The sequence below is a fragment of the Pinus tabuliformis genome, chromosome 7, assembly GCF_031772625.1.
Source record: "Pinus tabuliformis cultivar Carrire ecotype Pingquan chromosome 7, CPIR1, whole genome shotgun sequence".
Lineage (NCBI taxonomy): Eukaryota > Viridiplantae > Streptophyta > Pinopsida > Pinales > Pinaceae > Pinus > Pinus tabuliformis.
In genome coordinates this window covers 2,025,290,040-2,025,304,791 of record NC_142293.1, presented here as the reverse complement: position 1 = coordinate 2,025,304,791, position 14,752 = coordinate 2,025,290,040, and the positions used below count along the sequence as shown (strand labels likewise).

Genomic DNA, 14,752 nt, shown 5'->3' with positions numbered 1-14,752 from the left:
TAATCTCCTAGCTCAATCTGAAACTGCATGTCCTTCTCCTTCAACTAGTTGAAATACTCCTTTTTACTGGTCATGTGGAAGGATGCTCCTGAATCAATATACCATACATTGTTGTCTGTTGAGCTCGCCATGCAAGCTATCAATAAGAAATCTTTCTCGAACTGAGTAAAAAATGCATGTACCTCAATTGATGCAGCTACATGACCCTTACTAGACACCTTCCAATTAAGACACTTAGTGGCATAGTGTCTAAACTTGTGGTAATGGAAGCACTTGATCTTGCTCAGATCCTTCTTCTTCTTGTCGCCCTTCTGACTAGACTCGGCCTCTCCTTAGCCCCTCTTGCCCTTGGCTTTGCTACCTTTGCCTGCCAAGGCAAAGTTTTCCTCGTACTCTTCTGGAGTTTATCTCCTATAGCTCTCATCCCTCTCCGGATCTCTTCTTGAACACAGTCACTCCATAGTCTTTCCCAACTAGAAATATTCTCTCTGCCACTTATTGTATCGTAGAAATTTTCCCAAGACTTATGAAGTCCCAAAAGCGCAAGACTCACAAGGTCATTATTTGTTACAATAACGCCCACACCACCTAGCTCATCTGAACCTAAGTGAAATTAGAAAGATACATGATGATGGGCTCTCCTTTGTTCATCTGAATACTCAGCTTCTCCTTGAGAGCAAGCTTCCTAGCATCACTGGAATCCTGATACAAATCTAAATTGCTTTAAACATCCGATATGTTGTCTTCTTCTCATGGAGATGAGGGATAATATGGTCTTTGATCCCTTCAAGAATGATCCTCTTTGCCTTGGTGTCATCCTTGTTATGTTGTGCTCGACCATCTGTAGGTGGCACTATTTGCTGCTTCACAAACTCTAGCACCCCATTATCTTCCAACTCCACTGATATCCGCTCCTTCCATGCACAAAAATTCGAGGCTCACTCTAAACTGTGATCTGACTTTAGTCCTAGGAATGCCATACTGTTATCCAAAGAACTGCTCTGCTCTTATACCATGTTAAATTTCCAAGAAACTCTACAACTACTTAGATGAATAACTGAAAATTAAAAACTAGTTTACTTTCACCAAGATACAGAGTTTCTTAACAATTCAACAGGCAGCAGAATAAAAGCACAGAGATAAAAACACATCACACAAATTAACACGTTTATTTTATCAGGAAACCCAACAGGGAAAACCTACTTACTTGATGTGGCTATTTTATTGATTGTTCTTGAGCACTTGGATCTATTACAAAGCAATTTGTCTCTTTGAGAAAGCATTTTGCTTTTTCTCACAAATCTCCTCTGATAAAATTGTTCTTGGCTTGCCTTGATTACCGCTTGATTTCGGCCCTCTAGTTCTTAATTCATAAATCATCTATAGTCTATCACCATTGTATTTCTCATTATATTTAGAAAATTGAAAAATTAGAAGATGGACCACCTCTCCAAGTATAGAGGCAAGATTATATTTTCCCCCATAAATTTTAGCTAAAATCATAACAAAAGAGTTCAACAATCAACAAGAGGGCTTGATGCTCTTGATTAAACATCAATCCCATACCCTTATACATGATAGAATCCACTGGAAATGTTGCGATCTAGCTAATCTTGAAATCTTGACAACTATTAAATCTATTGAATGTTGAATGGATATGATATTCTAATTTCTCCGTATGAAATGTGATGAGATTGGAACCACTCTCAAACATCTGAAACAATAAATGGTAATGTCACAAATTTAAGGAAAAGGAAGGATAAAGGGAGCAAAGGAGCATCTCTTTTTTTGAGGGCGACATTCCCCTAGTGTGTTTCCTTGTGTCTCTTTGAAAAGGGGACATGGGGGGACATCCCCCTTGGAGTACCCAAATCTTAGAAGCATGGGGAGCAAATCTCCTACCCTCATGAATGTATCCCCATGTAATACTAGTTTAATGTAATTCTATTTTTTAAATGTTCAAAGAATTTACATATTTATGTCAATGAGATGGTGAATTCTTGTTATCTAATTTAACTCTATTTTCTATGCTCAAAAACTTTACATCTTAATGTCTATGAGCTTTTGGTTCTATATGTATGATATATGGTGTATTCTTGTTGTTTAGTGTAATTATATTTTCTATTGTTCAAAATCTTTTCATCTTTATGTTTATGTTTTATGTTTGTAATCTTAATATATATACATGCCCCCTGTTGAAATAAGTAACTAGGTTCGGTTTTCATAATGACATATGTAATCATGATTTTATATGTTTAATGGAAAGAGAAAAATAAATTTATTATTGTTATTCTTCAGGCATTGGTTTCATGTTCAAGGAAATTTATAGGTCAAGCACTCATTGAATGCTTTTAGGTTTGTCATAAAGTCAATTGAGTCATTGTCATGCATTGAAGACACATCTGGGCATGTTACATATTGTAAAGAAAAAATTATTGAGTCAAAATAAAGTCAAAAGACCCCCTCCAAGACCTCGTCATGGCACAAAGATCAAGTTGGCCTACACGAAGGGACAAGTTGGCCTACACGAAGGGACAAGTCGGCCTAAACATAGCAATTTGCACCCCTCAAAAGCCTATATGTAAGAAGGAACTCGACCTCATTTGGGCACACTCTCAAGCAAGTTCGATCTCCTCAAGATAGAAGTTGGAAAAGGACGAAGAAGGAGAAGAAAAAGTTCGAAGTTTTTGGGCCTCTCTCTCTCTCTTTTGTTAGGGTTTCTACAGTCACTGGGCAAGACAAAATTCTTAAGCTGCATCGAAGTTGTGAAGCTGCATTGAAGTTGTGACATTGCAAGGTCGAAGTTGTGACGCTGCAAGGTCGAAGTTGTGACGTTGCTTCTAGGTCGAAGTTGTGAAGCTACATCAAGGTCGAAGTTGTGAACGCTGCTAGGTCGAAGTTGCTGAAATTGTTGTTGGGGTCAAAGTTTTGGAGAAGTTGCTAGAAGGTCGAAGTTTGTAGCTGGAAGTTGTTCAAGAAGGAAAGTTGACTTGGTCTTGGAGGGTGTTGGTCAAGGGTCATAGGTCTTGTAATTAGTTAATTGAAGTCCTATAAGAAGAGAAGAATTCTGGTGGGTTTTCCTCTCAATTGGAGAGGTTTTGGCCCTAGTTGATCACCTACATCTTGTGTCCTATTGTCTCATTGTTCTTTATGATTTGGTAATTGTTTGATGATAAAGAACACTAATAATAATAAAGCAAAGAAGAATTTAATCAAGTAAATTAAAAATATATCACAAGCAGTTATCAAAGAGAAATCACCTGCACTTGCTTCACCCTAGATTTCTCAACATGGTATCGGAGATAAGGTGACAAGGCAGAGAAAGGCAGCTTAAAGGGCACTGGAGGGCCAAAGCACTAGAAGATCATCTAGAGTATCAATCATCAAGAAGGACCATTCATATCAAGGGTCATCACATCTCAAAGATAGAAGATCTCAAAACCCTAGCTCATCCAAAGAAGGGTTATACACTTGAAGCATTGTTGGGAAGCTCGCACATCATCATCAAAGAAGATAAAAGGATCAAAGTAATTTTGGGTCTGTTTTGGGCTATTCTTGTTCACATGTGCGAGGAGAATATGGCTAATTTGTTGTAGCAAAAGCCAAATTATTCCAGACACCTAAGGAGGCCGAAAATAAGTGAAAGACAAACCATCTTGCAATTCGAGTTGCAAAAGAAGAAGCCTTTATCCAAGCGAAGAAGAGAGAAGGGTAAAATCTCTGTCTTTCTCCCACACATGCAGAAAGTAGGGTTTTTGCATTGACTGAAAATCACAATCAAATTACAGGGGTCGAATAAGAAGTTACAATAACTAGAAGGCAAATTTGACTGCAGTTGATTTTGAAAAAGGGAAGCTCATCAAGGAGAAGGGGTTGCCATCATCATCAAGGAACCAAGGTGATCTCCCTCTCTTTGAAGGATCACTTTTGTAGGAAGACATCTTCTACTATCAACATCATCATCAAAATCAAGAAGGCATCAAGTTGAAGATATTGTCATCAAGAAGTATCTTCACAAGTAAGTATCTTTATGTCCACATCTAAATCTATCAAAATGACTTCATTTTGCAAGGAAAGCAACAAATTGGTTGGGTCATCAAACTTTCTTGCATGGAAGAAGAGGACAAATTTGATCCTCATAGAAAACGAAGTCATTGATCATGTTAAGGGTTCAATCACTAAACCTCCAAAGGAAGAAGCTCAAGCTCTAGCGAAGTACATGAAAGGGGAAGTAAGGGCTCAAAGGATCCTTATAGAATCCATCAAAGATCCCCTCATACCATATGTATCAAAGTTGGAGACATCAAAAGAAATATACGAGAAGCTAGTAGAATTGTTTTCCGTAAGTATTGTTGGAAAAGTGATATCATTAAGACAAGAACTCTACAAGATGAAGATATCAAAGGAAGATGGAATAGCCTAATACTTTATGAGGGTATCAGTGATAAGAGACCGTCTACAAGAGTTGGGAGAAATAATGTCCGATAAAGAAATGACCACCATAGTGCTCAATGCACTACCAAAGGAATGGGGCAACTTTACATCAAACATCTATGGAAAGAAGGAAGCTACCCCATTCAATGAACTTTGGTCATTATGTAAGATTGAAGAAACCAAATTGAAGACAAAAAGTGGCGTGGGATCAAATGAAGAAGTTCAAGCATTTTCTGCCATGGCTAAGAGAAAAGGAAAGTTTGGGAAGTTTGGTCCTCAGAAAAAGAAGAAGAATATGGCAAAGAACCAATATTATCGCTGTCAAGAATATGGGCACTACAAGAAAGATTGTCCAAAGTTAAAAAAGGGCAACAAGAGGAAAGAAAGAAATGAGGCTCATATCACAGAAGAAGTGGAAGAACCTGATGAGAAGAAATCCAAAGGGATAGATCTTCACTATTAGGGTTTCTCCAATACATAGCAAGGAGAAGTGGAAGGTGAAAAGAATTCCACCATGGCAGTCAAGATGAGAAGCATTATGACGAGATGCATCTTAGTAGAAGATGGCATCATATTAGAAGCATACGATTAAAGCAAGAGCTCGAGACATCCTTATAAAAGCTTGAAAGATAGTTGAAGTAGAAGTCTACATGGTTGTAGCAATCATCATAGAAGGAAGTAGCTCTTGGTAACCTCATTGAAAAACATAAGTAGTACTTATGGTTAGAAGAAAGTCATCTTGTGTAGAGCTCATCATACATCATTAGAAAGAAGCATTTGCAACATGAGGATAATCAAGATCATCTATTGGCATCTTCATTCGAAGGTTCACCTCTTGGAAGAAGCAAGTGCCTCGTTGAGAATTCCACCTTGTATGGGATTCATTGTTTGGAAAAATGATGGTATGATGACAAAGGAATGCAGCTTGTCAAGATGGTTGAAGTACTTTCAATCAAAGAAAGGAAGTTGTTGAAGGAAGCCTAAATGACCAAAAGAAGGAAAGAGGTATGTATGCATGTATTTAATTGAGTCATGTCATCATATGGTTGCATGGGTAAACATTCTATCTCATGAGCATGATCAAAGAAAAGGGATCTCCTCCTTTGGAAAGATGCATGAGGGCATGCTTCACATATTGACTAGATGAAATCAACATAATATGTCCTCATATGGAATATGAGGTGGTTGACAAATATGAAGGAACTATGGATGAAAGTTCCTGAGGAGCAATATGTGAAGAAAGAAAGAAGAGATCGTGAAAGATGCAACTATGAGCACGTAAAAAGAAAAAATTAAAGGAAATCAACATCCGACGACTAGGAGAATTGACCATGACATCTCCCTGAAAAAGGTCCGAAGACTCTGATGAAGTCTGGAAAGAAAAGAGACCCTTGACATTGAATATCTTGGAGATGTGTCAATATGAGTGCAGGATGTTGATGTCACCACAAACAAGATGTCATGATGAAAGGCCATCACAAAAGGTAACTTCGATTTGATGTTCATTTCTAATTTTGAAAAACATTTGGATGGGTTGATATAGGGCTACCAGAAGAGAGTTGTAGATGTCATCTACAACTAAGCACTCATGTGATTAGATGGAATGTCCTGAAGGAAACATGGCGTGGAAGAGGTAGTTGTATGAAGGAAAGCCAGATATGGACTAGAAGATCACTTTCCGATAAGGGGAAGGACGACATCTCTGACTTGAGGAAAGTGATGGATGGTCGATGCCCTACAAAATGAAGGCTCCATAATAATGAAGATGAAATTTATGACATCGAAAGGAGGAGCTCAACAAGCAACTAAAGACCCCATGTTCTCCACTAAAGAAGAAATTTGTTGCTGGAAACGAGTCCTTGGTTAAGAGGGAGCTTGGACAAGTCCCTGGATAAGAGGGAACTTGGGTACATTCCTTTTTGTAGGAATGGGTATATCCTCCCTAGTTCAAAGGGAGAGATAGATACATCATTCTTGTCTTCACTTTGGCAAGAAAGAATGGAGAATGGGGTAAGCATCTAGCATCCAATACTCTTTGAGGATGTGGTAGGGCATCCAAGATAAGAGTAGTCGTAGAGGACCGATATTCTTTGAGAACTGGGAATCCAAGATAAGAATAGTCCTAAAAGGACATGGCCTGTGAACACCTGTGTGGGGTATGTTCCTTGAGAGACAATGATGATGGTGTCTATAAATCATTGGTCTCGCCAACATTGTGCTCTTATCTTGTGGAGAGATAGAGTTGTTAGTCAAGGCCTTGTTATGTGACAATGTTGGATGATATGATGCTAAACAAATGGGTTACCAATCCGACTCTTCTTATGAGAATTCTTCATATTGAGAATGTCCAAGTACCTTGTATGGATTATGAATACCTCCCTAGTTAAGAGGGAGTGTTGAAATATGTAACTAGGTTCAATCCTCATAAAAACATATGTCATCATGATTTTATGTGTTTAATGAAAAGAGAAAAATAATTTTATTATTGTTATTCTTGAGGCATGGGTTTCATGCTCAAGGAAATTTATTTTATAGGTCAAGCACCCACTGAGTGCTTCTAGGTTTGTCATAAAGCCAATTGAGTCATTGTCATGTATTGAAGACACATTTAGGCATGTTACATATTGTAAAGAAAAATTTATTGAGTCAAAATAAAGTCAAAAGACCCTCCAAGACCTCGTCATGGCACAAAGATCTAGTCAGCCTACATGAAGGGACAAGTTGGCCTAAAGATAACATTTCGTACCCCTCAAAAGCCTATATGTAAGAAAATTCTCGACCTCATTTGGACACACTCTCAAGAAAGTTCGATCTCCTCGAGATAGAAGCCGAAAAAGGATGAAGAAGGAGAAGAAGAACAAGTTCGAAGTTTTTGGGTTGCTCTCTCTCTCTCTCTTTTGTTAGGGTTTCTATAGTCACTGGGCAAGAAAAATTCTGAAGTTGCATTGAAGCTGTGAAGTTGCTTTTAGGTCAAAGCTATGAAGCTGCATCAAGGTTGAAGTGGTCGAAATTGCAGAAATTTTTGATGGGGTCGAAGTTGTTGGAGAAGTTGTTGGAAGGTCGAAGTTTGTTGTTGGAAGTTGTTCAAGAAGGAAAGTTGACTTGGCCTTGGAGGGTCTTGGTCAAGGGTCATAGGTCTTGGAATTCATCAATTGAAGTTCTATTAGAAGAGAAGAATTCGAGTGGGTTTTCCTCACAATTGGAGAGGTTTTGGCCCTGGCTGATCGCCTACATCTTGTGTCCTATTGTCTCATTGTTCTTTATGATTTAGTAACCGTTTGATGATAGAAAACACTAATAATAATAAAGCAAAAAAGAAGTTAATCAAGTAAAGTAAAGATACGTTACAATGAGTTATCAAAGTAAGAGAAATCACCTACACTTGTTGCCGACTAGATTTCTCAACACCCCACATGTCTTGTTTTGGGGGTTCTACACATATAGGTCCTTTTTAGGGGTGACACTTGAATCCCTATGTCCTTGTGTCCTAGTGTTAGGTAACTTGGATATATGTAATATGCCTATCTCATGTAAGAATATATTTTAGATCATATCATGAAGACATTGTTTCCTTTGAAATATGACTGGAAGTGGATTATTAGTTTGTTTAAGACTAAGACAACCATATCAAATGTGCTTCATATGCACCTATAACCATATATGAAGCACCAAGCATCCATACAAATTTCCTTCAGTCCTGTTTTTTGAGAAAAAGTTACCGATGAAATGGAAGAAGTAAGGCACAGCCAAAGAAATGCATGATTAGCTTATAAACGCCCAATTTTAATCTAATGAACAATTTGTTCTACTATCCAAATAACAATGAAAACAATTTGCATCCATTCATGCATTCATGCATTTGATGCCCTTAAAAAAAGAAAAATCACATCAAAATGGAGAATTAAATAAACCTATTCGCGTAAAGAGTAGTACTTCCTTGTAACAACTTATCCATTTCGATTAAATATTCCTATGCAAAAATCTCTTAAAATATTTTTAAACAGTAACAGATCAACTTAAACGATACGGAAAGAAAGAAAGAAAATCCTTAAAGATCAAGAAATCTCCACTTAAATGAGAGAATAAATATCCAAAGCATTCCACTTAAAATCAAGGCAGTAAATATTCAAATCACTCAACTCCGAAAAAGAGTATACAGACATGTAAATAATAGCAGAAAAGGATATCAATGGCCAATTTCAACAACCTTTGCACATAAAGTACACTATTGGCAACAGTGTGCTTGATGATGTAGATGGTAAAACCAAAATTATATAATATGGAGTGAAAGATAACAACAATGTGGTTCCTACATGGAAAAAATAAGCCACAAACTCTATTCCAAACACCTGAAGGAATAGCCAAACACGCACGGCCAATTTCATGAATGATCCATACTTAACATAAGAAGAGGAAAATTTTAAATTTTGGGAGAATATTTCAAGCTAAAGATCCTAGACAAAATATTCAAAGTAACTTCAAACTGATGTCAATACATATCCATATCCTGGGCTAAACTTTTCAGTTTGTATCAAACTTGAAAGCTGAACAAAATAACATATGTTGCCATGAAAGTTAAAACAAAACTATAAAAGACAACAAACAAGAGAACAGTGAAGTGAAACAACACAAAGAAATTGTTAACTTTGGTATTTGTGTTTTAACTACATCATGGTGCAGATGTTAAATAAAATTTATAAAATAAGTGGAGCAAAATAAATCATATGATTGAGAACTTACAGCTTTGGGGAGTGGATAATAATGCTGCCTCCTGAACCTCCTCCACCTTCAATCCCTACATGACCTCCCTCTGCACTTATAGTTCCATTGACATCTAAAATACTGCTTGCTATGATCATGATGCGCCCTCCTCCACCACCCCCAAGGTTTTTTTCAATAGAAGTGGTCCCACCCCTGCTTCCATATTCCCAAGGTTTAGAAAGAGTAGACCAAGCATATACATCTCCACCCCAGTTATCTCCCTCATTCTTACCTTTGCCTTTAGTACAAGAAGCACCCCTGCCACCATGCCCTCCACCAGCACCATCAATACCATGTGGGGTTCCACTTGTCTGAGCAGGAGGTGGCCCCCCCAAAGAAGTCGTATTTAAAGATGAACTATTCTCCAAACTTACATTTTGGGCATCTATAACTATAGTTCCACCTACAATAGAAGCATATTGACCCAATTTGAAATCACCAGAAATATTGATATGAATGAGACAGCCTGCAATCGGACAGATTACACTGACATTTGATAAGATCTCTAGATTACCTCGTCCTGAAATAAAGAGGTTTTTCTCCAAGTGCAGACTTGTATTAAGCTGACAAGTAGTATTTAATGAACCAATGCCTTTCAGATCTCCTTCACAGGAGGGAGACTTGTATCCGGATGGAAAAATACTAAGTGAATTTTCAATACTTAGAGAATGCCTCTTTCCATTTGGACTCACTGCATGGGAGTAACCATCCAGGGCAGCAAAATTCTCTGAAACTACTTCTTCCAATTTGAAGGTCTTGTTGAAATGGCTCCCTGATGTAAGAACAAGCAGGCCAAGAAAGAGAAGCCCCCAGTGAAACTTCCCAATGAAGATGGCCATACTGCCACACTGGATGCATCACAATTCATGAGGATAAAGAAGAGAAATTTTAGTTTGATATGTCTAACACAGTAGTTCAACTTTGTCAGGTGCCTTGAAATTACAAAACCCCTGACACAATCCAATAACTCTCACCGTGGCCTCTCCCGCTCTAAATCCATCCCATTTGCAGTCATTCTTATATGCATAGTTTCTGTGGAAATTTCAGAGACAGTGATCTGATACATATTGAAAGGAGATAATAGCATTCCTCATGTATGTTCCGTATCAAGTAGATATAGTATACCACATCAAAGGCATCAACAATGAAATAGATTACAGGAATTGAAATCTGGAGATCATTCAACCTTGTGCAACACCAGGTCAAATTGTTTTTGATGTATTGCTAAAGCCTTTCCGCTTTCAGGTGTCAAATGGTGAAATTCCCACAGGAACCAAACTACTGTAAATGAACTGCCCATGTCCTCCTTGGTGAGCTTCTCATTTACGGATTGCAGTTAGCTTCACCCAAACACTGATATCAGTAATCTACTACACCAACGTAAAACTCCTGCATAACATAAACAAACAAAACGTATAATGTGGCAGTCAAACTAAGTTAAAACCCACCAGATTAAACATATTTTTTGGCTTTCGATACAATATAATAATTATGAAGAAAAAAAGGCCGTCAAAATTGATTTAATGCGATGAAGCAAACATTAGAGAGGAGAATGCCACGGTAAAGTCCAAGTAGTATATAAAAACTTCTATGGAAGGAGATAACATGAAACTGATTCCCAATTAGAGGTATGCACTTAAATTGACATTGATACTGCAAATACTATAATGCCATGGATAAAAAAATTGCAAAAATATGTATCCATTTGAAACCCAAAAAAAAAGATCCTAAAGGACATTACGAAACAAGTACAACTCCAGTTTCTTGAAGCTAATTACACAGCTATAGAACTGTTGCTTGCCAAGGTTAAAGAAAAAAGAAGAATGTAAGGATTAACCATTTGGGGAAACATTGCTGTCTTAGGCAAATTTACTAATCACTTGTTTGGTCCACAGAATGAAACTATCCTTAACCTTCACAAGGAACTTCGTATAGGCCATGATAACAAGGCTGAAAGAAAGGTACTATATTCCCCCAAATACCCCACAGAAACACTGAATTTGCCACATACAGTAGAGGAGCCAAACTCCAAAGTAAGTATGATTGACTTGTATAACAACTGCTAAGAAATATAAGAAAATAACTCCAAGGAACCCCAATTGGTAGCAACATCGAGTAGTCACTATCATCTTTGTCATATGTATTGTGTCCCAAATAAGTATATACATATGTGCAAAATGAGTTATACAGTAATTCTCAATCATTATCCAGGAAGTACCATTTACATATTAGCTTAAGTATTTGAAGTATATACTTTGGAATTCCCACAACACGCAACACTCGAACTCAAATACTAAGTAGACGCCGAGGGAACAAAATCAAAAATACCCAACAATCTATTAGAGCGATATGTTTGATTTCCTACTCACGCTGCACAGACATCGCTACAGAGACATGTATCTATGTGGTCTTGTGATGGGAGAAGATCTAGGGTTTCCGGGATTGAAAAACTGATTGCTGGCTAAGCAATTCACAGTAAAGATTGAGATCCAGTAAAGAATTATATCAAAAACAGGTCACCGAGTTAAATTGGAGATCTAAAACTGACGGAGGAGATTTCTTCTCCCCGGAATTTTCATCGATCAAGAATGGAGCTCTGAAACTGGCGCATTTTGCATAATAACCAACGATGATCATACCTCATCGAACGCTGTCAGTATAGACGAGCTCCAATTCAAATGCAGCACCAAGTGAACAATGGAATTGAAGCTTGGAATTGTTGGGTTGGTTGTACATTGAGTAAAAAACTGTCGATGATGATGACGATGCGAAGAACTCGAAGCGCCGAGGAATGAGATCATATAGCAACTTTCCACTTTAATGGCGTCGACATATTGCTTTATCTGCCGCAGTTGTTTTATTTTAGTTTAATTTTTTAATTAAACATATTGTTTTGTTTATCCTCTTCCATTCTTTGTGTGCTCTAGGGTTTGTCGTTTTCGCTATAGGTTAAGGTTTGGCATATTTATCTCTGATTTCAAACCACGGCTAGCGTAACCGCGGTCAACACTCAGAGACGTGTCTGGCTGAACGCACTTTTCCAGCACCGCTGGACATGGGATACCCTCTTTTTAAATAAATTTCATGCTGTTTTTTCTACTTTGGGAATGTAGTATGATCAGAGTTTATGTCGTGTGGGTTATATTTCGCTCATTCATCACTTTGCCGTGTGGGTAATGTTAGCGTGTAATGGATATTTGCAAAATATTCTATTAAGTATTAATATATTTTATTTATTAATTATGATTGACATGGTTATTGGGATCATGTATGTATGGGAAGTTGATTAGATGTTATTACTATTAAAAGTAGGAAGGGATAATGTTTTTTAATCTAAATATTATTATTAAATTGTTTTTTTTTAAGTAGTATCTATATTTGTTTTTCATTAATTAAAGGTTTCTCATTTTTTAATAAAATGAATGAAGATTTTTAATGATGTCCAACTGATCAAAATGGTTTAACGGACTCAGAGATCTAATCAACAAAACATCATATAATCAAGTTTCTCTTTATAACATCCTTCTTGGTATGAATCATGATCAAAAAGTTCGTAGTTTTGTGAAGATTTCCTTTCACAAAAGGAAATAAGTTGACACTAAAAGACCTAGAAACGTTTGGAAAAAGTGACATCTTTTGGATTATCAACTTGTCATTTTAGGTGGATCGCGTTGCAGGCCCTGCTCCCGCCTGAACCCCTGTGCGCCTCTGCCCTCGCCCCCAGGCTCTGCCTGGTCGGGCCCTGCGCCCGCCCCTCGGTGTCTTTAGCGTGGACCCTCTCGGGGCCTGCTGCCCGCCGCTCTGATCCCTCGCGCTCTCAGCGGGCCTGCAATGGCAGGATCCGCTTCCCCCATCCCGGCTGCAGAAAACCAAGAAGAAATTTTCGCTTCTCTATTGACTGAACCATCGGATGCAAGACCGCGCCCCTCTCAAACAAAGTTTATAAAAAAGTTGGATGAAATACCAGAGGTGAATCTTCCCCCCTCTCTCCCAAGGAAATCGGCAATAGCTCTATCAGAAAGAGGACTCGTCGGCCAGTTTACTGGGCTCTGGCCGTCCCCAAGAACAGTGCAAAAATGGGTGGAACGCAACTGGAGCACTATGACCCAAGGAAAGATCGCCATCAGATTTTGTGGCCGCGGGTATTACACATTTCTGTTCGAATCGAAAGAAGACAAGAACCTTATCTTCCGCAATGGCCCCTACTTCATGGACACTAGGGGTCTATATCTGAATAGATGGACCCCGGATTTCGATCCGGAAATGGATATACCTAATGCTGTTCCTGTTTGGGTGCGCCTCCCTCACCTCCCACTTCACTGTTGGGGAGACGAATCGGTAAAGGCCATCGGCAACGCAGTAGGAAAATACATCGACAGATCAGAACCAAGAGAGAACATGCACGCATGTGCAAGGATCTGCGTTGAAGTCGACCTCGGGAAAGGACTGCCGGAAGCAATCAAGATTAAGGTGGACCAATGGGCGCATATCCAGCAGCTGGACTATGAACAGCTCCCCTTCAAATGCAAGGTATGTCATGAGTATGGTCATTTTGCCAATAGATGTAATAAGTTAAAAGCAAAAGAAATAGAAAACAACGAGGAAACTACAGAGGGAACTTGGGAACAAGTCAAAAGGAAAAAGTCCTCTTCTAATCAAGGCCCCAGCTCCACAGCTCCTCCTGAAACAAGTCCCACTCCCCCCCCTCCTCCTCCCCCTGTCTCATCCTTCCCATCATCCTCTAATCCCTTTGAATCTTTAGCAGGGGAAACCCCAGTATCCCCCCCTCAATCCCCTCGCCCAGCTTCTCCCCGTTCAAACCCCCCTCCCTCCCCTCCCCCCACCATCGAAAGAATCCTTACCCGAAACAAAGCCAAAGAAGCCAATCAACCATCAGATCCCCCGAGAAAAGTTGGCAGGAAAACGAACAAAGAACTCAGGGATGAAACAGCAGCAAAGGAAATGGCAACTGGAACACAGCAACCCTTGGACTCATATTTAGGAAGGCTAAAAGGAAGTGGCGAAAAAACAAAGGAGAGGTCCGGATCTCACCCCACAGTCGGTAAATAATGAATTTGGTCTCTTGGAATTGTAGGGGAATGGGCTCCTCCCTAAAGATGAAAGCAATCAAGGACCTATTAAATCAGGAACAGCCAGATATTCTCCTACTCCAGGAGACCAAAACCACCGAGCAGGACTTTCTCCACCAAACTCAGCGATTTAAAAACTTCTCAGGTCTCTCCATTGGTTCAGATGGGGCATCAGGAGGAATAGGAACATTGTGGAACAAAAATAAGTGGGAAATCACCAACTCACACCAATGCTCTTGGTGGATCAGATCAGATCTAAAGTGTAAAAGCTCGCAGGAAATTTACCACATATACAATATATACGCACCCAACCATTACAGGGACAAAGCTAACTGCTGGAACACCATAGAAGAGGACATCAGCGTTCTCCAAAGCAGCAGGCTAATTCTCGGGGGAGATATGAATCTTATAAGGCAAGTGGAAGAAAAGTACGGAGGTATTTTTCATGCAGACCCCTCAAGAGATAA

General features: G+C 38.8%; 1 protein-coding gene across 1 annotated transcript; it reads right to left on the bottom strand.

The window, feature by feature from the left end:
• Positions 1–9,170: 9,170 nt before the first annotated feature.
• LOC149256627 (uncharacterized) lies at positions 9,171–12,049 on the bottom strand. The gene is made up of 2 exons (XM_089455420.1): positions 11,835–12,049; positions 9,171–10,584 (listed from the first exon to the last, which is right to left on the bottom strand). The coding sequence occupies exon 2, from the start codon at positions 10,032–10,034 to the stop codon at positions 9,171–9,173; it is 864 nt and encodes a 287-aa protein (XP_089311546.1). The 5' UTR covers positions 10,035–10,584; positions 11,835–12,049.
• Positions 12,050–14,752: the final 2,703 nt, after the last annotated feature.